Raw genomic sequence first — 18,302 nt, 5'->3', positions numbered from 1 at the left:
CATCCCCCTGAGCCCTGTAAAGCCCTACAAGTTTCAATGGAAACTGCTCTTTCTTCCAAATATTAGAGCGCAAAGATCTAGTTTAATCACTCTCTCTTCATGTGTTTGAATCTTTGCTGCTGCCTCTATGACAAATACATTGTTTTGGATCAGATCATCGGAGCTATGCGTGATACCCGGGGCAGAATGACCAAAGTCATACATAATTGCTGTAAGACTCGGGGGCTAATTTACAATTTTAAGTTCAAATTTCCCTAGACTATGGTGAGTAAACTCATCGTTTCATGAGTTATTGAGTTATGCAGCAGTGACAGATACCAGAAGGACCTAATGGCCTTTGTGTCCTGTCCTCGTTCCACCCAATGTGGTCCCACACGTTATTGATCTTCTTGGAGGGAGTCAGGTCTCCGTAGTATCTTCTCTGTATCTGAATGAGATGGAGCTGAGAGAATATAAAGCTGTTTGTTCCCCTTCTTGAAGTCCCCAGAGGTAGGTGTGGGTCATTTAAACCCATTATGGTCATGGAAACAGGCTCACCGGCCCAATTCATCCATGCTGATCAAAATACCCATCTAAACTAGTCCCATTTGCCTGTGTTTGGCCCATATCCCTCTAAACCTTTGCTATCCATCTATCCTCCCTTCTGGATAAGCAATAGTTGAAATATACCTAGTTCCATGTACCAATCTTGCTTTGTTAACAACTTAGTATTCTTCCTTACCATAAATATATGCCCTTTTAATTAGCCATAAATATGGCTAATGCAAGATGGCATCATTTTAAAGTGATTGGAGGAAAGTATAAGGGGAAAGCCAGAGGTAGGTTTTTTACACAATGTTGGTTGCATAGAGCATGCTGTCAGGATTTTCGGTAAAGTCAGATACATCAGGGATGTTTCAGAAACTTTTAGATGGGCAAATGGATAAAAAAAGAAATGGAGGGCTATTCGGGAGGGAAGGATTTGATTGGTTGATCTTGGAGTAGATTAAAACATCAACACTGTGGGCCAGAATCCTGTATTGATCTGTGTTCTATTTGTCAAACTCAGTTTTGAAATTTTAATTACATTGGCTTCTTAGGGAGTGGGGAGAAAGGCTGTGCTTAGCTGATATATCTGGTCTGCTCAGACTTCATTGTGCTTGCAAAGTGGTAAAAGCTAACTGAATCTGGGAGATCTCTTGAAGAGATTGAAGAGAACATTGGGATTGGGAAATTGGATTGGAAATTACTAACTTCATCTGTTTTATTTATTAGGTGATCAAAAAGTCAAAGCACTTGGAAGAGGTATTAAGTAAAATGGATTGTGAGGCTGCAGCCAAGTGTCATAAAGCAATAAAGAAATGGAAAACAAGGCACCCAGCTCCCCACTGTCGTCTCGGTGCATTCCTGCTGTTTTCACAGAAAGAGCTGGGTAAAATCAAGGAGGCGAATCCTGAAGGGGAGATGCTGAATACTAGAGACCCTGTAACTCAGCGAGTGAGTATGTCACATCAATAAGGAGTTCATTTTACCAAAGGAACAAGTGGCCTTTATCTCTAACAATCTGGAGTCCATGATTTAGTAGCTTTCATGCTCCCCTGTCACCTCCCTTCCTATTGAATATTTGCTATGACACAGGAGGAGGACTTCCAGTCCAGTGAATATATGTTGTCCTCTTGAAGGGTCTCAGCCCAAAATGTCGACTGTTTATTCCTCTCCATAGACATGCTGTATGGCTTGCTGAGTCCCTCCGTGTGTGTGTGTAGATTTCCAACATCTGCAGAATCTCCTGTGTTTGTGTTGAGTGGATGCCCATCAGTTCTATTTTGCCCCATTTATTACTTTTATATTCTCTTTTATCCAGTTCTCCTGCCACTGTGTGTTAATTTATTGTGGCACTTTTGGGATGTGGGAGGAAGCCAGATCACCTTAATGAAACCCAGGCAGTCAACGAGAGAACGTGCAAACTCCACTCAGGCAGCCCCTCAATAGGGATTGAACCCAAGTCCTTGGAACTATGAGGCAATAGTGCTAACTGCTGTGTCACTGTGCTGCCTGCTTTAGATCTGATTCCTGGCCTTATTCTACAGTGGGAGGGTGCTGGAAAGTGGGGTGAGATTATGCCTGCAGTCAATTAGATTTTGCAGGAACATGTCTGTTGCATGGACTCATTGCCTTTGGACCTCTGTTCCTGTACTTAACTGAGCAAAGTACCATGTGCTTGAGTGGGAATGCTGGGTGCTGATGTGGTACGGAGGTACACTTCAATGCAAGCCATTCTTCTTCTTTAAGGCCATCACCCCTACTGGAGCAGAGGGTGCCAACAGCAGCTCGCCAGAGTCCTTCATCCTGGGCCGGCTTTTCAAGTTGTTCCCAGGTGTAGCCCATCTTTGAAGATCCTTCCTCTCCCAAAGATGAGGTTTTTGGTGCTTCAGTTGGTGTTTCTGTAGCTCTGAGTTTTAATGGGATAGGGTTGTTAACCCCATGCCCAACCCTCCTTCACAGCTGAGCTTGGGGTCGTCCACACCAAAGTTAATGCAAACCATAGAATCATAAAAATGTAGAACACAGAAAGAAGCTCTCAGAGCTTTTCTCATCTGTGCTATCTGTGATGCATATTTATGCTAATCCTATTTGCCTATATTTATGCCGATTGTACATGCAGTTATCCAAATGTCTTTTAAGTGTTGTAATAGTATCTGCCTATCTCTTTGGAGGTTCAGTCCAGATATTCATTACCATCTGTATGAAAGGTTTCTTGCGGTTGTTATAGCCCAGGGTGGTTAAGACCGAACTGCCTATTAAATACTCCCAATGGCGTGTGTCTCAATTAACCTCTGACAACCCAGTCGAGCTCCTGGCTTAGCTACGAAGGCCAGTGAGACCATTTCTACTGACAGGAGAAGGGGCAAAGGCTGGTTACTGTAACCTCAGATCCTGGTGCTTCAGGCCAGGAGAAGGAAAACTCTGATCTCCCACCTCCGTTGCCTTGCGGCTGTACCCATTCACAGGGAAGGTTTTGGAAGTAAACCCCAAGGAAAAATCTGGAGCTGGAGTCCCTAAGCCATTCCTACGTTGAGTTCAACGCTGACTGATGGCTCCTGCAACATTGATTTCTCTGACTTCCCTCCTTCCCCATATTCTGTTTTCCTTGAAATTGGGAGGGGATAAGTAGAAGATAAAGGGCTGAAGAAGAAGGAATTGATAGGAGAAGATTAGACCATAGGAAAAAGGAAAGGAGGAGTGGAACTAGGGGGAAGTGATGGGCAGGTGAGAGGGGAAGGGGTGAGAGGGTAACCAGAATAGGGCCTGGAGAAAAGGTGAAGGGGGTGGGGTAAAAATGACCATGAATGAGAGAAAACTACCCCTTGATATTTAAGGGTCGGGTTTGAACCAGAACCCTGGAATTACGAGGCACCAGCATGAATCAGTGCCCAATTGTTGCCACCCAAAACTGGCACATTGAACTCAGAAATACTTTGCTTATTACAGCAATGAGGGCATACTAACATTATTTTCCTGTTGTGTATAGTTACAGGAGTTATGGGAATCATTGAATGCGAAGAGCAAACATAAATATATGAAGAAGGCTGCTCGCTGTCCTGACCCCTGCATTGCTGTTTATCGACCAGACATTTATTTCGGCTCAGTTTCGGAAGACTTTAGTGATGTTGTCGATAAATATCTAAATGAACAGGAGGGTAATGATTCTGGCAAGTACACTGAGTCAGAGCTGTCGCCAAAATGGTACTTATCATGTGACTTACTTGATTTAATTTTGTTAAGGCTTTTCAGTGGCCACTTGATTACATACAGGAGTGGGGATCAGTGAGGTGTTCTGCTGCTGTAGCCCATCTACTACAAGGTTCAAATTGTTATGCATTCAGAGATGCGGTTTTGCACACCTCTTCGAGATGCATGGTTGCTTGAGTTAGTTTCACCTTCCTGTCCGCTTGAACCAGTCTGACGATTCTCCTTGTTAACAAGGCGCTTCTGCCTCTCACTGGATTATTTTTTGTGTTTCATGCCGTTCTCTGTAAACTCTGTGGACTGTTGTGGGTGAAAATCCCAGGAGATCAGCACTTTCTGAGATAATCCCTGTCTGGCACCAATAATCATTTCACAGTCAAAGTCAGTTTGAATGGGCGCTGGAATGGTTTGGTAGAATTTGGTTTTCAAAATAAATGCAAGGTAAAAAGATCGTAAGATATAGGAGCAGAATTAGTCCATTTCAACATGACTGATCCATTTCCTTCTCAGTCCCAATTTCCTATCTTCTCCTCATAGTCCTTCATGCCCTGACTAATCAAGAATCTCTCGACCTCTGCCTTAAGTATAACCAATAACCTGGCTTCCGTAGCCACCTGTGGCAACAAATTCCACAGGTTTACCCCTCTCTGGCTAAAGAAATTCCTCCTCATATCTCTTCTAAATAGAATGGAGGCTGAGTCCTCTGGTCCTAGAGATTCCTACCATAGGAAACATCCTCTCTTTATCCATACTATCAAGGCCCTTCAACATTCGATAGGTTTCAATGAGGTCCCCCCCTCATTCATTCTGAATCCCAATGAGTTCAGGCCCAAAACCATCAAACACTTCACATATGATAGGCATTTAAATCCCAGAATCATTTTCATGGACCTTTTCGTGAACTCTCTCCAATGCCAGCATATCCCTTCTTAGGTAAAGGGCCCAGAACACTCACAATACTCCAAGTGGGGTCTGACCAATGCCTTGTAAAACCTCAATGTTACATTCTTGCTTTTATATTCTAGTCCTCTTGAAATGAATGCTGACATTGCACTTCCCTTCCTCACCACCAACTCAACCTGTGAATGAACCTTTAGAGAATCCTGCACAAGGACTCCCTTTGCACCTCAGATTTTTGAAATTTCTCTCCCTTTCGAAAATAGTCCATACTTTTAGATCATCGAGCAAAGTGCATGACTATACACTTCCATCTGCCACTTTTCCCATTCTCATAATCTGTCTAAATCCTTCTGCAGTCTTTCTGCTTCCTCAACACTACCTGCCCCTCCACCTATCTTCATATCTGCTGTAAACTGGGCCACACTTCCATCATCCAAATTATTGACGTACAACGTAAAATGAATCGGCCCCAACACAGACCCCTGTAGAACACCACTAGTCACTGCAGCCAGCCAGTAAAGGCTCCCTTCTACACTCTTTGCCTCCTGCCAATCAGCCAATGCTCTATTCATTCTAGTATCTTTCCTCTAATACCATGGGCTCTTGTTAACCAGTATCATATGTGGCATCTTGTCAAAGGCCTTCTGAAAATCCAAATTCACAACATTCACTAATTTTCCTTTGTGTATTCTGCTTGTTATTTTGCCAAAGCATTCCAGCAGATTTGCCAGGCAAGATTTTCCCTTAAGGAAATCATGGATGTTAAGCTCCCAACTATGTTCTTCTTTTAGCCACGACTCAGTGATCCCACAATGTCATACCTGCCAATCTGTAACTGTGCTACAAATTCATCTACCTTATTCCGTATACTGCATACATTTAAATATAACACCTTCTGCCCTGTATTCATCATCCTTTTTGATTTGTCCCCCTTTTACATTGCAACTCATCCCATTGACTGCAATTATGCTCCATCATCGGCATGTCCCTTGTAGTGGTCTCACTACACAATGCCTCTGTTTGTAAAGCAACTGCTCCATCCTCAGCCATATCACTCTGATTCCCATTCCCCTCCCAAAATAGTTTAAAGCCTCCCAAACAACTCTAGCAAACCTGTCTGCAGATACATCCGTGCCCCTTGAGTTCAGGTGTAACCCGTCCCTTTTGTACAGGTAATATCTTCCCCCAAAGAGATCCCAGTGATCCAGAAATTTGAACCCCTGTCGCCAGCACCAGTTCCTCCGCCACATATTTACCTGCGGAATCATCCTATCCTTACCCTAACTGGCGCATGGCGTTAACAGCAATCCAGAGATTACTACTGTGGACGTCCTGTTTCTCAGCTTTCTACCTAGCTCCCTAAAATCTCACTTCAAGAACTCCTTGCCTTTCCTACCTATGTCATTGGTGCCAATATGTACCAAGAATTCTGACAGCTCACCCTTCTCCTTTAGAATTCCATAGACTCAGTCCAAGCCATCCCTGACTCTGGCACCTGGGAGGCAACATACCATCCGGTTGGCTCTATCGTATCCACAGAATATCATCTCCACTTCTCTAACTATGGAATCTCTTAACACTACTTCAGTTCTCTTGACAGTTTCTCTCTTCTGAGCACAGTGCCAGGGTCCCGGTCCCTGCGGCTTCCCCGGTAAGTCGTAGTCCCTCAATAGTATCCAAAATGTTGTACTTATTATTGAGAGGGACGGCCATGAGGGTACTCGGTACAGGTCGCCCATTCCCCTTTCTTCTCCCGGCTAATAAGGGAGGTCAGGGGAGAATGGACAGACTAGTTCAAGCTGGCAGGAGGGTGGCACTAACTCAAGTAACCACCTGTTACAACTGTGGTGTGCAGAACAGCACCTCTGAATGTAGGACATGTTGAATTTTGAAGGGGATGCACTGCAGCAGCAGAGCACCAGACTGGGTTCCACTCCTGTATGTGATGAAGTGGCCACTGAGTGTACTTGCAACGGTGAATTGCAAGTCTAAAACAGAGGGCAAAAGAAATGTAAGGAATATGAATTTAGTTAGTAAATAGCTTTAAGTCTTTCAGTGTTTGCTGAAACTCAATCTGCACCTTATATCAAATACTGAAGATCTTTTAAGAATAATTCTGCTTTTTTGTATCAGTACGGATGTGGAATTGAGAGAGGAAGCAATGGGGGAGCTAGTATGTTACCTTTGCATAAGTAGAGTTACAAGTTTACATTGTTGGCGAAGAAGGAAAAATCTGACTTCCACATTTTTCTCAGTGCTACAACTTCAAAAGCTAGTGGTTATGTTGTATAATATCTTTCACAGTTAACAACTAACAGTACAAAGTACACACAGTGGCGACTTTATTAGGTATATCTGCATACCTGCTCATTAACTTAAATATCTAATCAGCCAATCATGTGGCAGTAACTCAATGCATAAAAGCATCCAGACTTGGTCAAGAGGTTCAGTTGCTGTTCAGACTAAACATCAGAATGGGGGGATAAAAGTGAACTGAGTGATTTTGACAGTGGAATGATTGTTGATGCCAAGCAAGGTAGATTGAATATCTCAGAATTGCTAAAGTTCTGGGATTTTCATACACACCAGTCTTTCAAGTTTGCAGAGAATGGTGCAAAACCCCAAAACAAAAATTTCCAGTGAGCAGTAGTTCTGTGGGCAAAAAAATGCCTTGTTAATGAAAGAAGTCATACCATTTCCCTAATGAACAAATTCAGACAACTCCAAAACAACAGGAAGGCAACAGTAGCTCAAATTACCAAACATTAGAACAGTTAATGTACAGAAATGCATTTCTGAATGCACAGCTCTTTGAACTTTAAAGTGGATGGGCTACAGCAACAGAAGACCGCACTGGGTTCCACTCCTGTAGCTGAGCGTATATGGTTTTAATTTTATCTTTCTTTCTTTCTTTTTTTGTTGTGGTCACCATTTAAACCTACTGCGCATAACCCTGCAAAACTCTTTTGAACAAGCTGATATAAGGTTCTTTTAGATACTCTAAGAGATAGTCTTACCTAGAGAAGATTTGGATCTATAATCTTGGAATTTAGAAGGAGAAAGGATGACATTATTCCAGCTTATCTGGGGGAGGGGTCTGTCAGGGTACATATTGAGAAAGGAGGATCACAAGGGGACATAACTGCGAAATAATTTAAAATTGAGCTGCATAGAATTTTGTTCTTGTCTCAGAGGCTACTGAAGCTCTGGAATTTGCACGCAGTTGCTCTGCCTGTGACCACAAGAAGTTGCAAAGAGTTGTACCCACTGCTCAGCACATCACGGAAACCAGTCTTCCCCCCAATGGTCTCTGTTTACACTTCTTGCTGCTTGGCAAAGCAGCCAGTATAAACAAAGACACCACCCATCCCAAATATTCTCTCTTCTCTCTTCTTCCCTCTTGTATTAGACAGAGGATCCAAATGCCTGAAAGCACATAGCACCAGGCTCAGGAACAACTTTTATCTCACTGTTATAAGACCATTGAACAGTTCAATATTTGATAGGTTTCAATGACATCCCCCATCATTCTTCTGAAAAATCAACTGCCAACCCAATCAGGTTTAATGCTAGCACAGGAAACCAAATAAAACCTCAGATGCTCTGAACTGAAATAAAACCAAAAATGCTGAATTTATGCACAAAATGCTGGAGGAACTCAGCAGGCCAGGTAGCATCTATGGTAAAGAGTACAGTTGACATTTTGGGCCAAAACCCTTCATCAGGATGCTCAAAGTACTTAGCCAGTCAAGCAACATCTGTGAAAAGAAAAACCAGTTAATGATTCAGGTTGAAGATCCTTTATCAGAACTAGCACAATTGGAAATCCAGAATAACAAAATGCTGGAGGAGCTCTGCAGGTCAAGTAGCATCTATGGAAAAGAGTAAAGAGTTGACATTTCAGGCAGAGACCTTTCATCAGGACTGGATCCTGAAGCTGCCTGCTGAGTTCCTCGAGCATTTTGTGTGTGTTAGTGCAATTTGATTTTTTTTGTGTAAACCCATTTCAATGATGATACAGTGATTGTTCAACCCACGTAAGGCTGCTGGACCAGACAATATTCCTGGCGGAGTGCTCAGAGGGTGTGCAGACCAGCTAGCAGATGTTCTCACTGACATCAACATTTCCCTGAGCAGTGCCGTCATTCCAACGTGCGTCAAGATCGCCACCATCGTCCCCGTGCCTAAGAAGTCTTCAGTGTCCTGCCTAAATGACTACTGTCCATCATCATGAAGTGTTTCGAGAGGCTTGTTATGAGGCACATCAAGACCCTGCTACCCCCCTCGCTGGACCCCCTGCAGTTTGCATATCGTCCCAACCCCTCAACAGACGATGCCATCGCCACCACCATTCATTTGGCTCTCACCCACCTGGACAAAAAAGACACATACGTTCGAATGCTGTTCATTGACTTCAGTTCAGCATTCAACACAATCATTCCTCAGAAACTGATTGGAAAGCTGAGCCTGCTGGGCCTGAGCACCTCCCTCTGCAACTGGATCCTTGACTCCCTGACTGGGGACCTCAGTCAGTCCAGATCGGGAGCAGCATCTCCAACACCATCACACTGAGCACGGGAGCTCCCCAGGGTTGCGTGCTCAGTCCACTGTTGTTCACTCTGCTGACCCATGACTGTGCAGCAATACACAGCTCGAATCACATCATCAAGTTCACCAATGACACGACCGTGGTGGGTCTCATCAGCAAGAACAATGAGTCAGCTTACAGGGAGGAGGTGCAGTGGCTAACAGACTGGTGCAGAGCCAACAACCTGTCTCTGAATGGGAATAAAACAAAAGAGATGGTTGTTGACTTTAGGAGAGCACGGAGTGACCACTCCCTGCTGAACATAAATGGCTCCTTGGTAGAGATCGTTAAGAGTATCAAATTTCTTAGTGTTCACCTGGTCCCTCAACACCAGCTCCATTGCTAAGAAAGCCCAGCAGTGTCTCTAGTTTCTACAAAGGCTGTGGAAAGTCCATTTCCCACTACCCATCCTCACCACATTCTACAGAGGATGTATCAAGAGTATCCTGAGTAGCTGTATCACTGCCTGGTTCGGGAATTACACCGTCTCAGATCGCAAGACTCTGCAGCAGATAGTGAGGTCAGCTGAGAAGATCATCGGCGTCTCTCTTCCTGCCGTTACAGACATTTACACCACACGCTGCACCCACAAAGCTAATAGTATTGTGAAGGACCCCACGCACCCCTCATACAAACTCTTCTCCCTTCTACCATCTGGCAAAAGATCCCAAAGCATTTGGGCTCTCATGACCAGACTGTGTAACAGTTTCTTCCCCCAAGCCATCAGACTCCTCAATACCCAGAGTCTGGACTGACATCTACATCATTTATTATTATATTGAAATCTGTCCTCTACTGTGACTAATGTCTTGCTTATTAATTAATTAATTAATTAATTAATGTGCACTTTATGTAGTCTAGTGTAGCCTTGAGTTGTCTCACATAGTCTAGTGTAGTTTTTGTGTTGTTTCATGTAGCACCAGGGTCCTGGAGGAATGTTGTTTCATTTTTACTGTGTACTGTACCAGCAGTTTATGGTCGAAATAACAATTAAAAAAGGGACTTGACAGGTTGAGCTGGAGTCGAAGAGGAAGTGGTAATTGTTAGTACGATTCAGTTTCAGAGGGTTGAAGGTGACTGCTGTTACAGTCCAGTACCACCAATGGCAGAGTATAGTTTCATCAATAGTAAGTGCATTTGAGTTTCACTTGTGAGTCTACTGTAACTGCCAGTGCAGTGAAAACCAAGTGCTTTAGGGAATTATCTTGTGTTATGACAATACTGTTGAATAAATGATGCCAGGGAGCAGTTTTTATAAAACAAATTCTTGCCTTCCTTGAGCTTTGTTCATTATTTTTCAACTTTCCTTGCAGCAAAACAGGAGGCCATTTGTCCCATTACATCAGTGCTAGCTAACAACACCATTCCCTAATAATTTCAACTAATAACTTGCACTTCCCACACTTGCATCAACTTCCCACCTTCTCCAGATTTTGCCATGCATCTACCTATTAGCTAATTATCCTACCAGTCAGCATATCTTAAACCATAAGACAAAGGAGTAGAATTGGGCCATTCAGCACATTGATCCTGCTCTACCTTTGCATAATCAGCAGCTGATTTATCTCTCTGAACCCTATTTTCCTGCTTTCTCCCCATATCCTTTGTTGCCCTTATTAATTAAGAACTCGTCAACCTAAATTTGAGCTGGGGGCGGGTGGGGGAGGTCTGTAAGGTCACGGAGCACACTGCCCTCACATGTTCATCCGAGGTTGGGATTGAACATGGATCGCTGGAGTTGAGAGGCGGCAGCTATGCTAGCGATGGTGCAATTGAGGTAGTATTGTTGCTTCATGCCCAATCAGAGGCATTGCCTTTGTACTGCTTCTTGCGAATCGCATTGTGTAAGATTCTGAACATTTGTCTGGCTTGGGTGAAAAATAGATTAAACCTTTCTCTTCTTTCAGTTTGAAGGACCTTCTGAGTGTGAAGTGGCAGAGATCGCTGTGTGAGCCAGGAGAGGCTGTCGGGCTCCTGGCTGCACAAAGTATAGGAGAACCATCAACACAGATGACACTGAACACTTTCCATTTTGCTGGCAGAGGAGAAATGAATGTCACTCTAGGGATTCCCAGGTAAGCAGGTTACCAAAATGAATTTTTTTCCTTTATGGTTAAAGGAAAGACTGAATGAGAAGAAAGAAAAAGAATTAATAAATTACATGCATTGATTTTGATGTTGCCTTTAAATAACAAAATATATGTAGCATATAAATTGAGTAAATAAGCACAAAAAAACTGAAAATGGCATTAATACGGTAAATTGGGAGGGGGATTTCTGAGCAACAGAATCCTCCTTCTTCGGCCCTTTACTCCTTCCTTCTATCGCCTCAATCTGATGCCCCTCCACCCCTTTCTCCCATGGTCCACCCTCAACTCCCATCATAATTTCTTTGGAAATGCTGGCTGTGGACCTATTTAGAGCTTTATATGTGTTTGTGTCTGATATTTCACAAATCTGAATAAACATTAGTGCCCTCTGACAGAAATGCAACCTCTCATCATACTCCTGTTTATAGTGACAGAATTATTCCATGATGACTTAAGGATATTGTAACAAGCCTGAAGTGATTTGGCCTCTGATGTGCTTGTTTATTCTTTCTTATTAAAAGAATTGGTACCAATGTAGAGCAAGAGCCAACGCAGTATGAGATAAGCTGTAGAGATTTCTGTTTCCGTCAGGTTGCGTGAAATTCTAATGGTGGCAAGTGCTAACATTAAAACGCCAATGATGACTATTCCTGTGCTGAACACCAAGAAAGCATTGAAGAAAGTCAAGAAACTGAAGAAACAACTCACAAGAGTGTGTTTGGCAGAGGTAGGCATAACTCTTCATAATCAGAGTGGAAACAGGGACATCTGCCAGATTTGCTTTTTTTACTCGGTGGGTGAAGCTGCTTGTGAGCTTGATTAGGTCCTATGGGCTGAATAGTTTTGAGTTTAACTTTGTGCTGAATTTGCAGACGCTGCAGCAGTCCTGAGAGAACAGGACTTTTAATTGCTAATGAGGAGGAACTGGTGCACATTCTTTAGCATTTCTATGATTTTTTTTTACCGTATCCCCCGTCTAAAGAACTTTCAACATTGAAGGTTCCTGTATATGTTATATGATACTACTTAGCTGCATTATGACAGACAGACAGACATACTTTATTGATCCCGAGGGAAATTGGGTTTCGTTACAGCCACACCAACGAAGAATAGTGTAGAAATATAGCAATGTAAAACCATAAATAGTGATGTTAATCATGCCAAGTGGAAATAAGTCCAGGACCAGCCTATTGGCTCAGGGTGTCTGACACTCCAAGGAAGGAGTTGTAAAGTTTGATGGCCACAGGCAGGAATGATTTCCTATGTCACTCAGTGTTACATCTCGGTGGATGATATATGGTCCTCTTTCCAAATGGTGTAGCTCTTAAGGTATTATGACTCTGATCAGGTGACAAAATCTACCTCTGGCAAATGTCAAAATTGAAATCCATCAATATTGTTCAACAGTAGTTATTGTAAGACTGTTAAATGGTTCCCTTTTACGATAAGGTTAAATCCTAACCACACTACCTACCTTCTTAAGGTTTTGCAACTTATTATTTGCCTGCACTGCACTTTATCCTCATTTGTTATTGCTTTCGATCATTACACACAGTATGTGAGACAACTTTTTCTCAGTACACGTGATGGTAATAAACCAGTGCCAATTAGGGTATTTTTAATTATGTGAAGATGTCTCAAGGTGGTTATCCAGTGTAAATATATAATAATTTAGTTCTGCTCTGTGCAAAAGTGCACAGTAAATTCACAAAAATGACATTTTTGTGATTTACACCATTCAGTGTGATTACGCATCAAAGATAATGGAAAAGTTTTTGCCAAAGTGCTTTACAAAGGCTGCTCTATATAAATAATTGTGCCACAATAATGTAATACCTCAAAGAAAGTTGAATGTATTTGAATGGAATCCTTCTATAACCTCATATTAAGCTTAAACATGGTAAAATAACTCTTCAGTTAGATAGCAATTGCGAGCTTGTACCAGTTAATAATATTACTTCCATTAGATGGCTCAGTTTGTGGGAAGAACAAATAATTTATCTACGGTTCAATCTATACTCAGAAGCATGCCGTCTATCTATTTCACTCTGTTAATTGTGCTGTGCTTTCTATATTCACGAACAAATCAATAGTTTCTCTTGACAATTAAATTTTTAAGCTGTGTCATGTAGAACTTTAAGCTTATGTTCCTGGGTTTCGCTGGTCATGTTTTCTTTAACATTTTTTTAAATTGTTTTATGTGAATTTCAGGTTTTACACAAGATTGAGGTGAAAGATTCCTTTCAGGTTCAAAGCAAGGTGGAGAAGTTTAGGATGTACCAAATAAAATTTTACTTTCTGGATTACAAACTATATCGAAATGAAAAGTGTTTGACTCCAGATGATTTATTGCACTACATGGAGACCAGGTAACAGTCTAGTTAAAACTGTGATCACAGCATTCACAGGATGCTGGGAAAGAATAGGGTTCTGATTTCTCTCCTAACGGTGACTCTGCATCAGAAATATCACCTCTAATCCAATAACATAATTTATAATATTTTTGTATATTGGTCAATTTGATTTACAGGGACAAGGTTGCACAAACTATTGTTCACGTTCACTGAAGCTCCTGAAGAATTGACCTCCTTATCAGGGGCAAGCATTGAGCCATAACCAGGATTTCCCCGCTAAAATTGGGCAAGACTAGAATTTGAGGTCACAGGTTCAAATGGTTCAACTCAATATCAGAGACAGTATACAACCTGAAATTCTTACTCTTCACAGAGACATCCATGAAAGAAGAAACCTCAAAGAATGGATGATAGTAAATTATCAGAACCCCAAAGCCCCCACACCCCATGCACAAGCAGCAGCTGAAGCATCAAACCTCCCCCTCCCCCCATTTGCGCTAGCAGAAGCACCCCCCCCCCCCCCCCACCATGCAAGCAATATCAAAATTCCCAAAGAGACCTTGATCTGGAGTCCATCAAAAACTCCAGTCAATAACCCAGCACGGCAGTATCTCAGGGAGGCTGTCTCTCACCACCGAGGGAGAGAGATTGCTCCTGCAACAAGGGCAGGAAGCCAGTAGTTAAGGGTGAAAGGTGCAATGCTTAAAGGTTTCATAAGGAGGAACTTCATTCAGAGTATAGTGAGAATATGGAACGGGCTGCCTGTGGAAGTGGGTTTGATATCAACATTTAGAGACGTTTGGATGTGTACATGAATCGGGCACATATGGAGGGCTACGTTCCAGGTGCAGATCAATTGAACTATGCAGAATAATAGTTCGGCACAGACTAGATGGGCCAAAGAGCCTGTTTCTGTGCTGTAGTGCTCCATGACACTGAGCATTGTCTATATAAATTCTTGTTTGATTTGATGGGATTGTGCTCCAGCTTCCTGCCTTGGCTCTCTCCCCCACCCCCCATAGCCTTTGACTCTGCAGTAACTGAGAGTTCCATATCCTGGCCTGAGGTTTCCAGCCTTCAAAGACTCACAACCCTGTAAGAGAAGGAACACAAACCAGTTAGCCATGTAGTGAGGAACGGGGATGTTCTTCCTTTTCATCTTATCAGTCTGAAGTATATTATTGTAGAGTATCCCAAATGAAGAGTCATAGTACTTTTTCACAGGACAATTTCACTTTTACTCTTTGCTCAGGTTCTTCCGGCTACTGCTTGAGAACATTAAAAAGATGAGTGCTAAACTGGGTTCATTTAAAGTTGTGAATTCACGGAAAGCTACACAGAAGGATCTGAATGAAGACTCTGGAGAAGGTGATGGGAAGCAGGTGAGAACAGACTCTTAAAGAGCATGCATCTAGGTTCTCCTTTCTTTGTGTACGTTTCTTATTTCCTGTCATCCTCCCCTCCTTCCTCCCAAAAAATCTGGCAGCATCTGCTTAGCTTTCTTCCTTATCTGTTTCCACCTATTACCCCACCAACATCTGTATATAAAACAACCCCTCTCCATCTGCTCATCATGCCCCACCACACCTGGGCCTGCTTATCATAAGACCGTAAGACACAGGAGCAGAATTAGGCCATTTGACCCATCGAGTCTGCTCCGCCATTCAATCATGGCTGATACTGTTTTTTTCTGTCTTCTCCTCAACCCCAGTTCCCGGCCTTCTCCCAGTAACCTTTGATGCCATGTCCAATCAAGAATCTATCAATCTCTGCCTTAAATACACCCAACGACCTGGCCTCCACAGCTGCACATGGCAACAAATTCCACAAGTTCACCACCCTCTGGCTAAAGAAATTCCTCCATTTCTCTGTTTTGAAAGGGTGCCCCTCTATCCTGAGGCTATGCCCTCTTGTCCTAAACTCTCCCAGCATGGGAAACATACTTCTCCACATCTACTCTATCTAGGCCTTTCAACATTCAAAAGGTTTCAATGAGATCACCCCTTACCCTTCTGAATTCCAGTGAGTACAGACCCAGAGCCATCAAACATTCCTCGTATGATAACCCTTTCAGTCCTGGGATCATCTTGTGAACCACCTCTGGACCTTTTCCAATAACAGCACGTCTTTTCTAAAATGAGGGGCCCAAAACTGTTCACAATACTCAAGGTGAGGCCTCACCAGTGCCTTATAAAGCCTCAGTAAGACATCCTTGCTCTTGTATTCTAGAACTCTTGAAATGAATGCTAACATGGCATTTGCCTTCTAAAGATCATTTCTAATGCCACCTCAATCTCTAACAGTACCTCTTTCAGTTCCTCTCCTCTGGGTGACTTGTATACCTTTAGGTCTTTCAGCTTTTTGAACACCTTCTTTCTTATAACAGCAACTGCACCCACTTCTTTTCCTTCACACACTACAACATCAGGTATACTGCTAGGTGAAGACTAATGCAAAATACTCACTACTTCATCAGCCATCTCTTTGTCCCCCGTTATTAATTCTCCTGCCTCATTTTCGAGCGGTCCTATATCCACTTTTGATATTATTTGCCAGCTTGCTAATTTCATCTTTTACCTATTTTTTGTAATTTTTTTAATTGAAGTTCATCATCAAACAAACATTTCCATAAGATGTATTTCAGACATTGTACATATATACCTGAGGTATACACTTATAGAATTTTACCTTCTAATGTTTTTTTTTTAGATGCTCTCTGTAGGTTTTTTTAAAAACTTGCCAATCCTCTATCTTCCTACTAATTTTTGCCTTGTTGTTTGCCCTTTCTTTTGCTTTTACAATAGTTTTGACTTCCTTTGTCAGCCACGGTTGTACTATTTTACCATTTGAGTACTTTTGTGTTTTTGGGATACACACGTCCTAAACTTCCCTCATTTTTTCCCAGAAGTGCATGTCATTGCTGCTCTGCTGACATCTCTGCCAGGAGCTCCTTCCAATTTACTTTGGCCAACAAGGTTCACAAACTTCCTAGCACCACTGTACCCTTTGTAGTGCGTCCTACACTGGTATGGCTTTCCAAAGTGCATATTTCTGCACGTTTTTTGAGTTAAGTTCTCTGTCCGGCACTTACTGACTCGCACACTGTCATGTCTGACAGGAACAACCTGTTGCCTGCCTGCAACTAAGAATAAATGCCAGCTTAATATCCTTTTCCTGTAAGGTTGTTTCCTTTTATTTCAAAAAGGAAGACCTTCAACAAAATAGTTGGTGCTGGCAACTCTTTTGATTTTGCACTTGTTTTCTCCCCCATGTGATTTTTTTTTGACTTAAAGAATTACTCTCCATAAATCATTATGAATAAGAATAAATACTTTAAACCTGATCATAAAAACTCACACCTGCTGGCAACAGCTTTTAATTTCTATTAACTTATCTCTCTGTTTTAAAACATTTACCTTGATTAAGATAAATGGAATCACTTATTCACAGAAGCTGCAAACACAAGTGGGAATTCCCGTCCTATTAAACATTGAGTAAGGAACTTGATTTTTGTAAGGAATGATAAGCAGAAAGGAAAGGACTAAGTGTAGTGGCAACTGCACTGGACTTCAAGGCGAGTAGTCCCGGGTTTAGATCTGGCCGGCTCCTTGCATGTTTTCCATCCATGCTGGATTGAGTCTCAAGCTAGCAACTTGGCCCCATAAGCAAAAAAAACCAGATATGTATACAAAACAGTTATGTATACAATCTTAGTGTTTGGGAATTGTCCTCCCATGTTTCCCCTCTTTATTACTTGTAGATTGCAACAGAGACGCACCATAACGATTTTTACTCCCTTGGATGTAATAAATACAATACAAATGCTAAAGAAATGGCATCAATTCCATCATCCAAATCATTGACATATAACTTGAAAAATGTGATCTCATCACTGACCTCTGCAGGACTCTAGTCACTGGCAGCCAACCAGAAAAGGCCCTTTATTCCCACTCTTTCCCGCCTGCTAGTCAGCCAATCTTCCATCCAAGCAAGTATCTTTCCTGTAAGCAGTTTCATGTGCTGTACCTTGTGAAAGGCCTTCTGAAAATCCAAGTAAACAACATCCTTCTCCTTAGTCTATTCTGCCTGCTGTTTCCTCAAATAATTCCTTTTTGGCCTATTTTGACTTCTGCCTCCAAGTTAACCTCAATCTTATTAATGAGCTCCAACATCTTCCCAACCACTGAAGTCAGGCTAACTGGCCTATAATTTCCTTTCTTTTGCCTCCTTTGTAATTTTTCAGTCCTCCAGAACCATTACAGGATCATTATTGATGCCTCCATAATATCTATAGCTACCTCTTTCAGAACCCTGGAGTGTAGTCCCTCAGGTCCAGGTGACTTATCTTTTTTCATACTTTTCAGCTTCTTGAGCACTTTCTCTTTGGTAATGGCAACGATGCTCACTTCAGCCCCCAAACCCTCTTGCTTTTTTGGCATTCTGCTAGTGTCTTCCACTGATGCAAAATACTTATTCAGTTTGTCAGCAATTTCTTTTTCCCCTATTTCCAGTGATCTGATATCTACTCTCATCTCTCTTTTGCTCTTTATATATCTGAAAGTCTTTTTGTATCCCCTTTTATATTATTTTAAGCTTACTTTCATATTTCATCTTTTCTCTCTGGCTTTTTTAGTTGCCTAC

At 42.1% G+C, this 18,302-nt stretch overlaps 1 protein-coding gene across 3 annotated transcripts in view; it reads left to right on the top strand.

Moving 5' to 3' along the window:
- Positions 1-18,302, top strand: part of polr1a (RNA polymerase I subunit A) — a 231,470-nt gene that overhangs the window by 120,882 nt on the left and 92,286 nt on the right. For 2 of the 3 annotated variants that reach the window (XM_059965628.1, XM_059965627.1), the window contains exons 23-28: positions 1,255-1,476; positions 3,512-3,726; positions 11,125-11,292; positions 11,899-12,034; positions 13,519-13,676; positions 14,914-15,043. In XM_059965628.1, the coding sequence (XP_059821611.1) occupies positions 1,255-1,476; positions 3,512-3,726; positions 11,125-11,292; positions 11,899-12,034; positions 13,519-13,676; positions 14,914-15,043 (1,029 nt within the window). The remainder of the gene's footprint in view (positions 1-1,254; positions 1,477-3,511; positions 3,727-11,124; positions 11,293-11,898; positions 12,035-13,518; positions 13,677-14,913; positions 15,044-18,302) is intronic. The other variant, XM_059965629.1, reaches the window with a different exon arrangement.

The sequence above is a fragment of the Hypanus sabinus genome, chromosome 3 (assembly GCF_030144855.1).
Source record: "Hypanus sabinus isolate sHypSab1 chromosome 3, sHypSab1.hap1, whole genome shotgun sequence".
NCBI lineage: Eukaryota > Metazoa > Chordata > Chondrichthyes > Myliobatiformes > Dasyatidae > Hypanus > Hypanus sabinus.
Note: the sequence above shows the minus strand (reverse complement) of the source record. Positions and strands in the feature narration are given on the sequence as shown.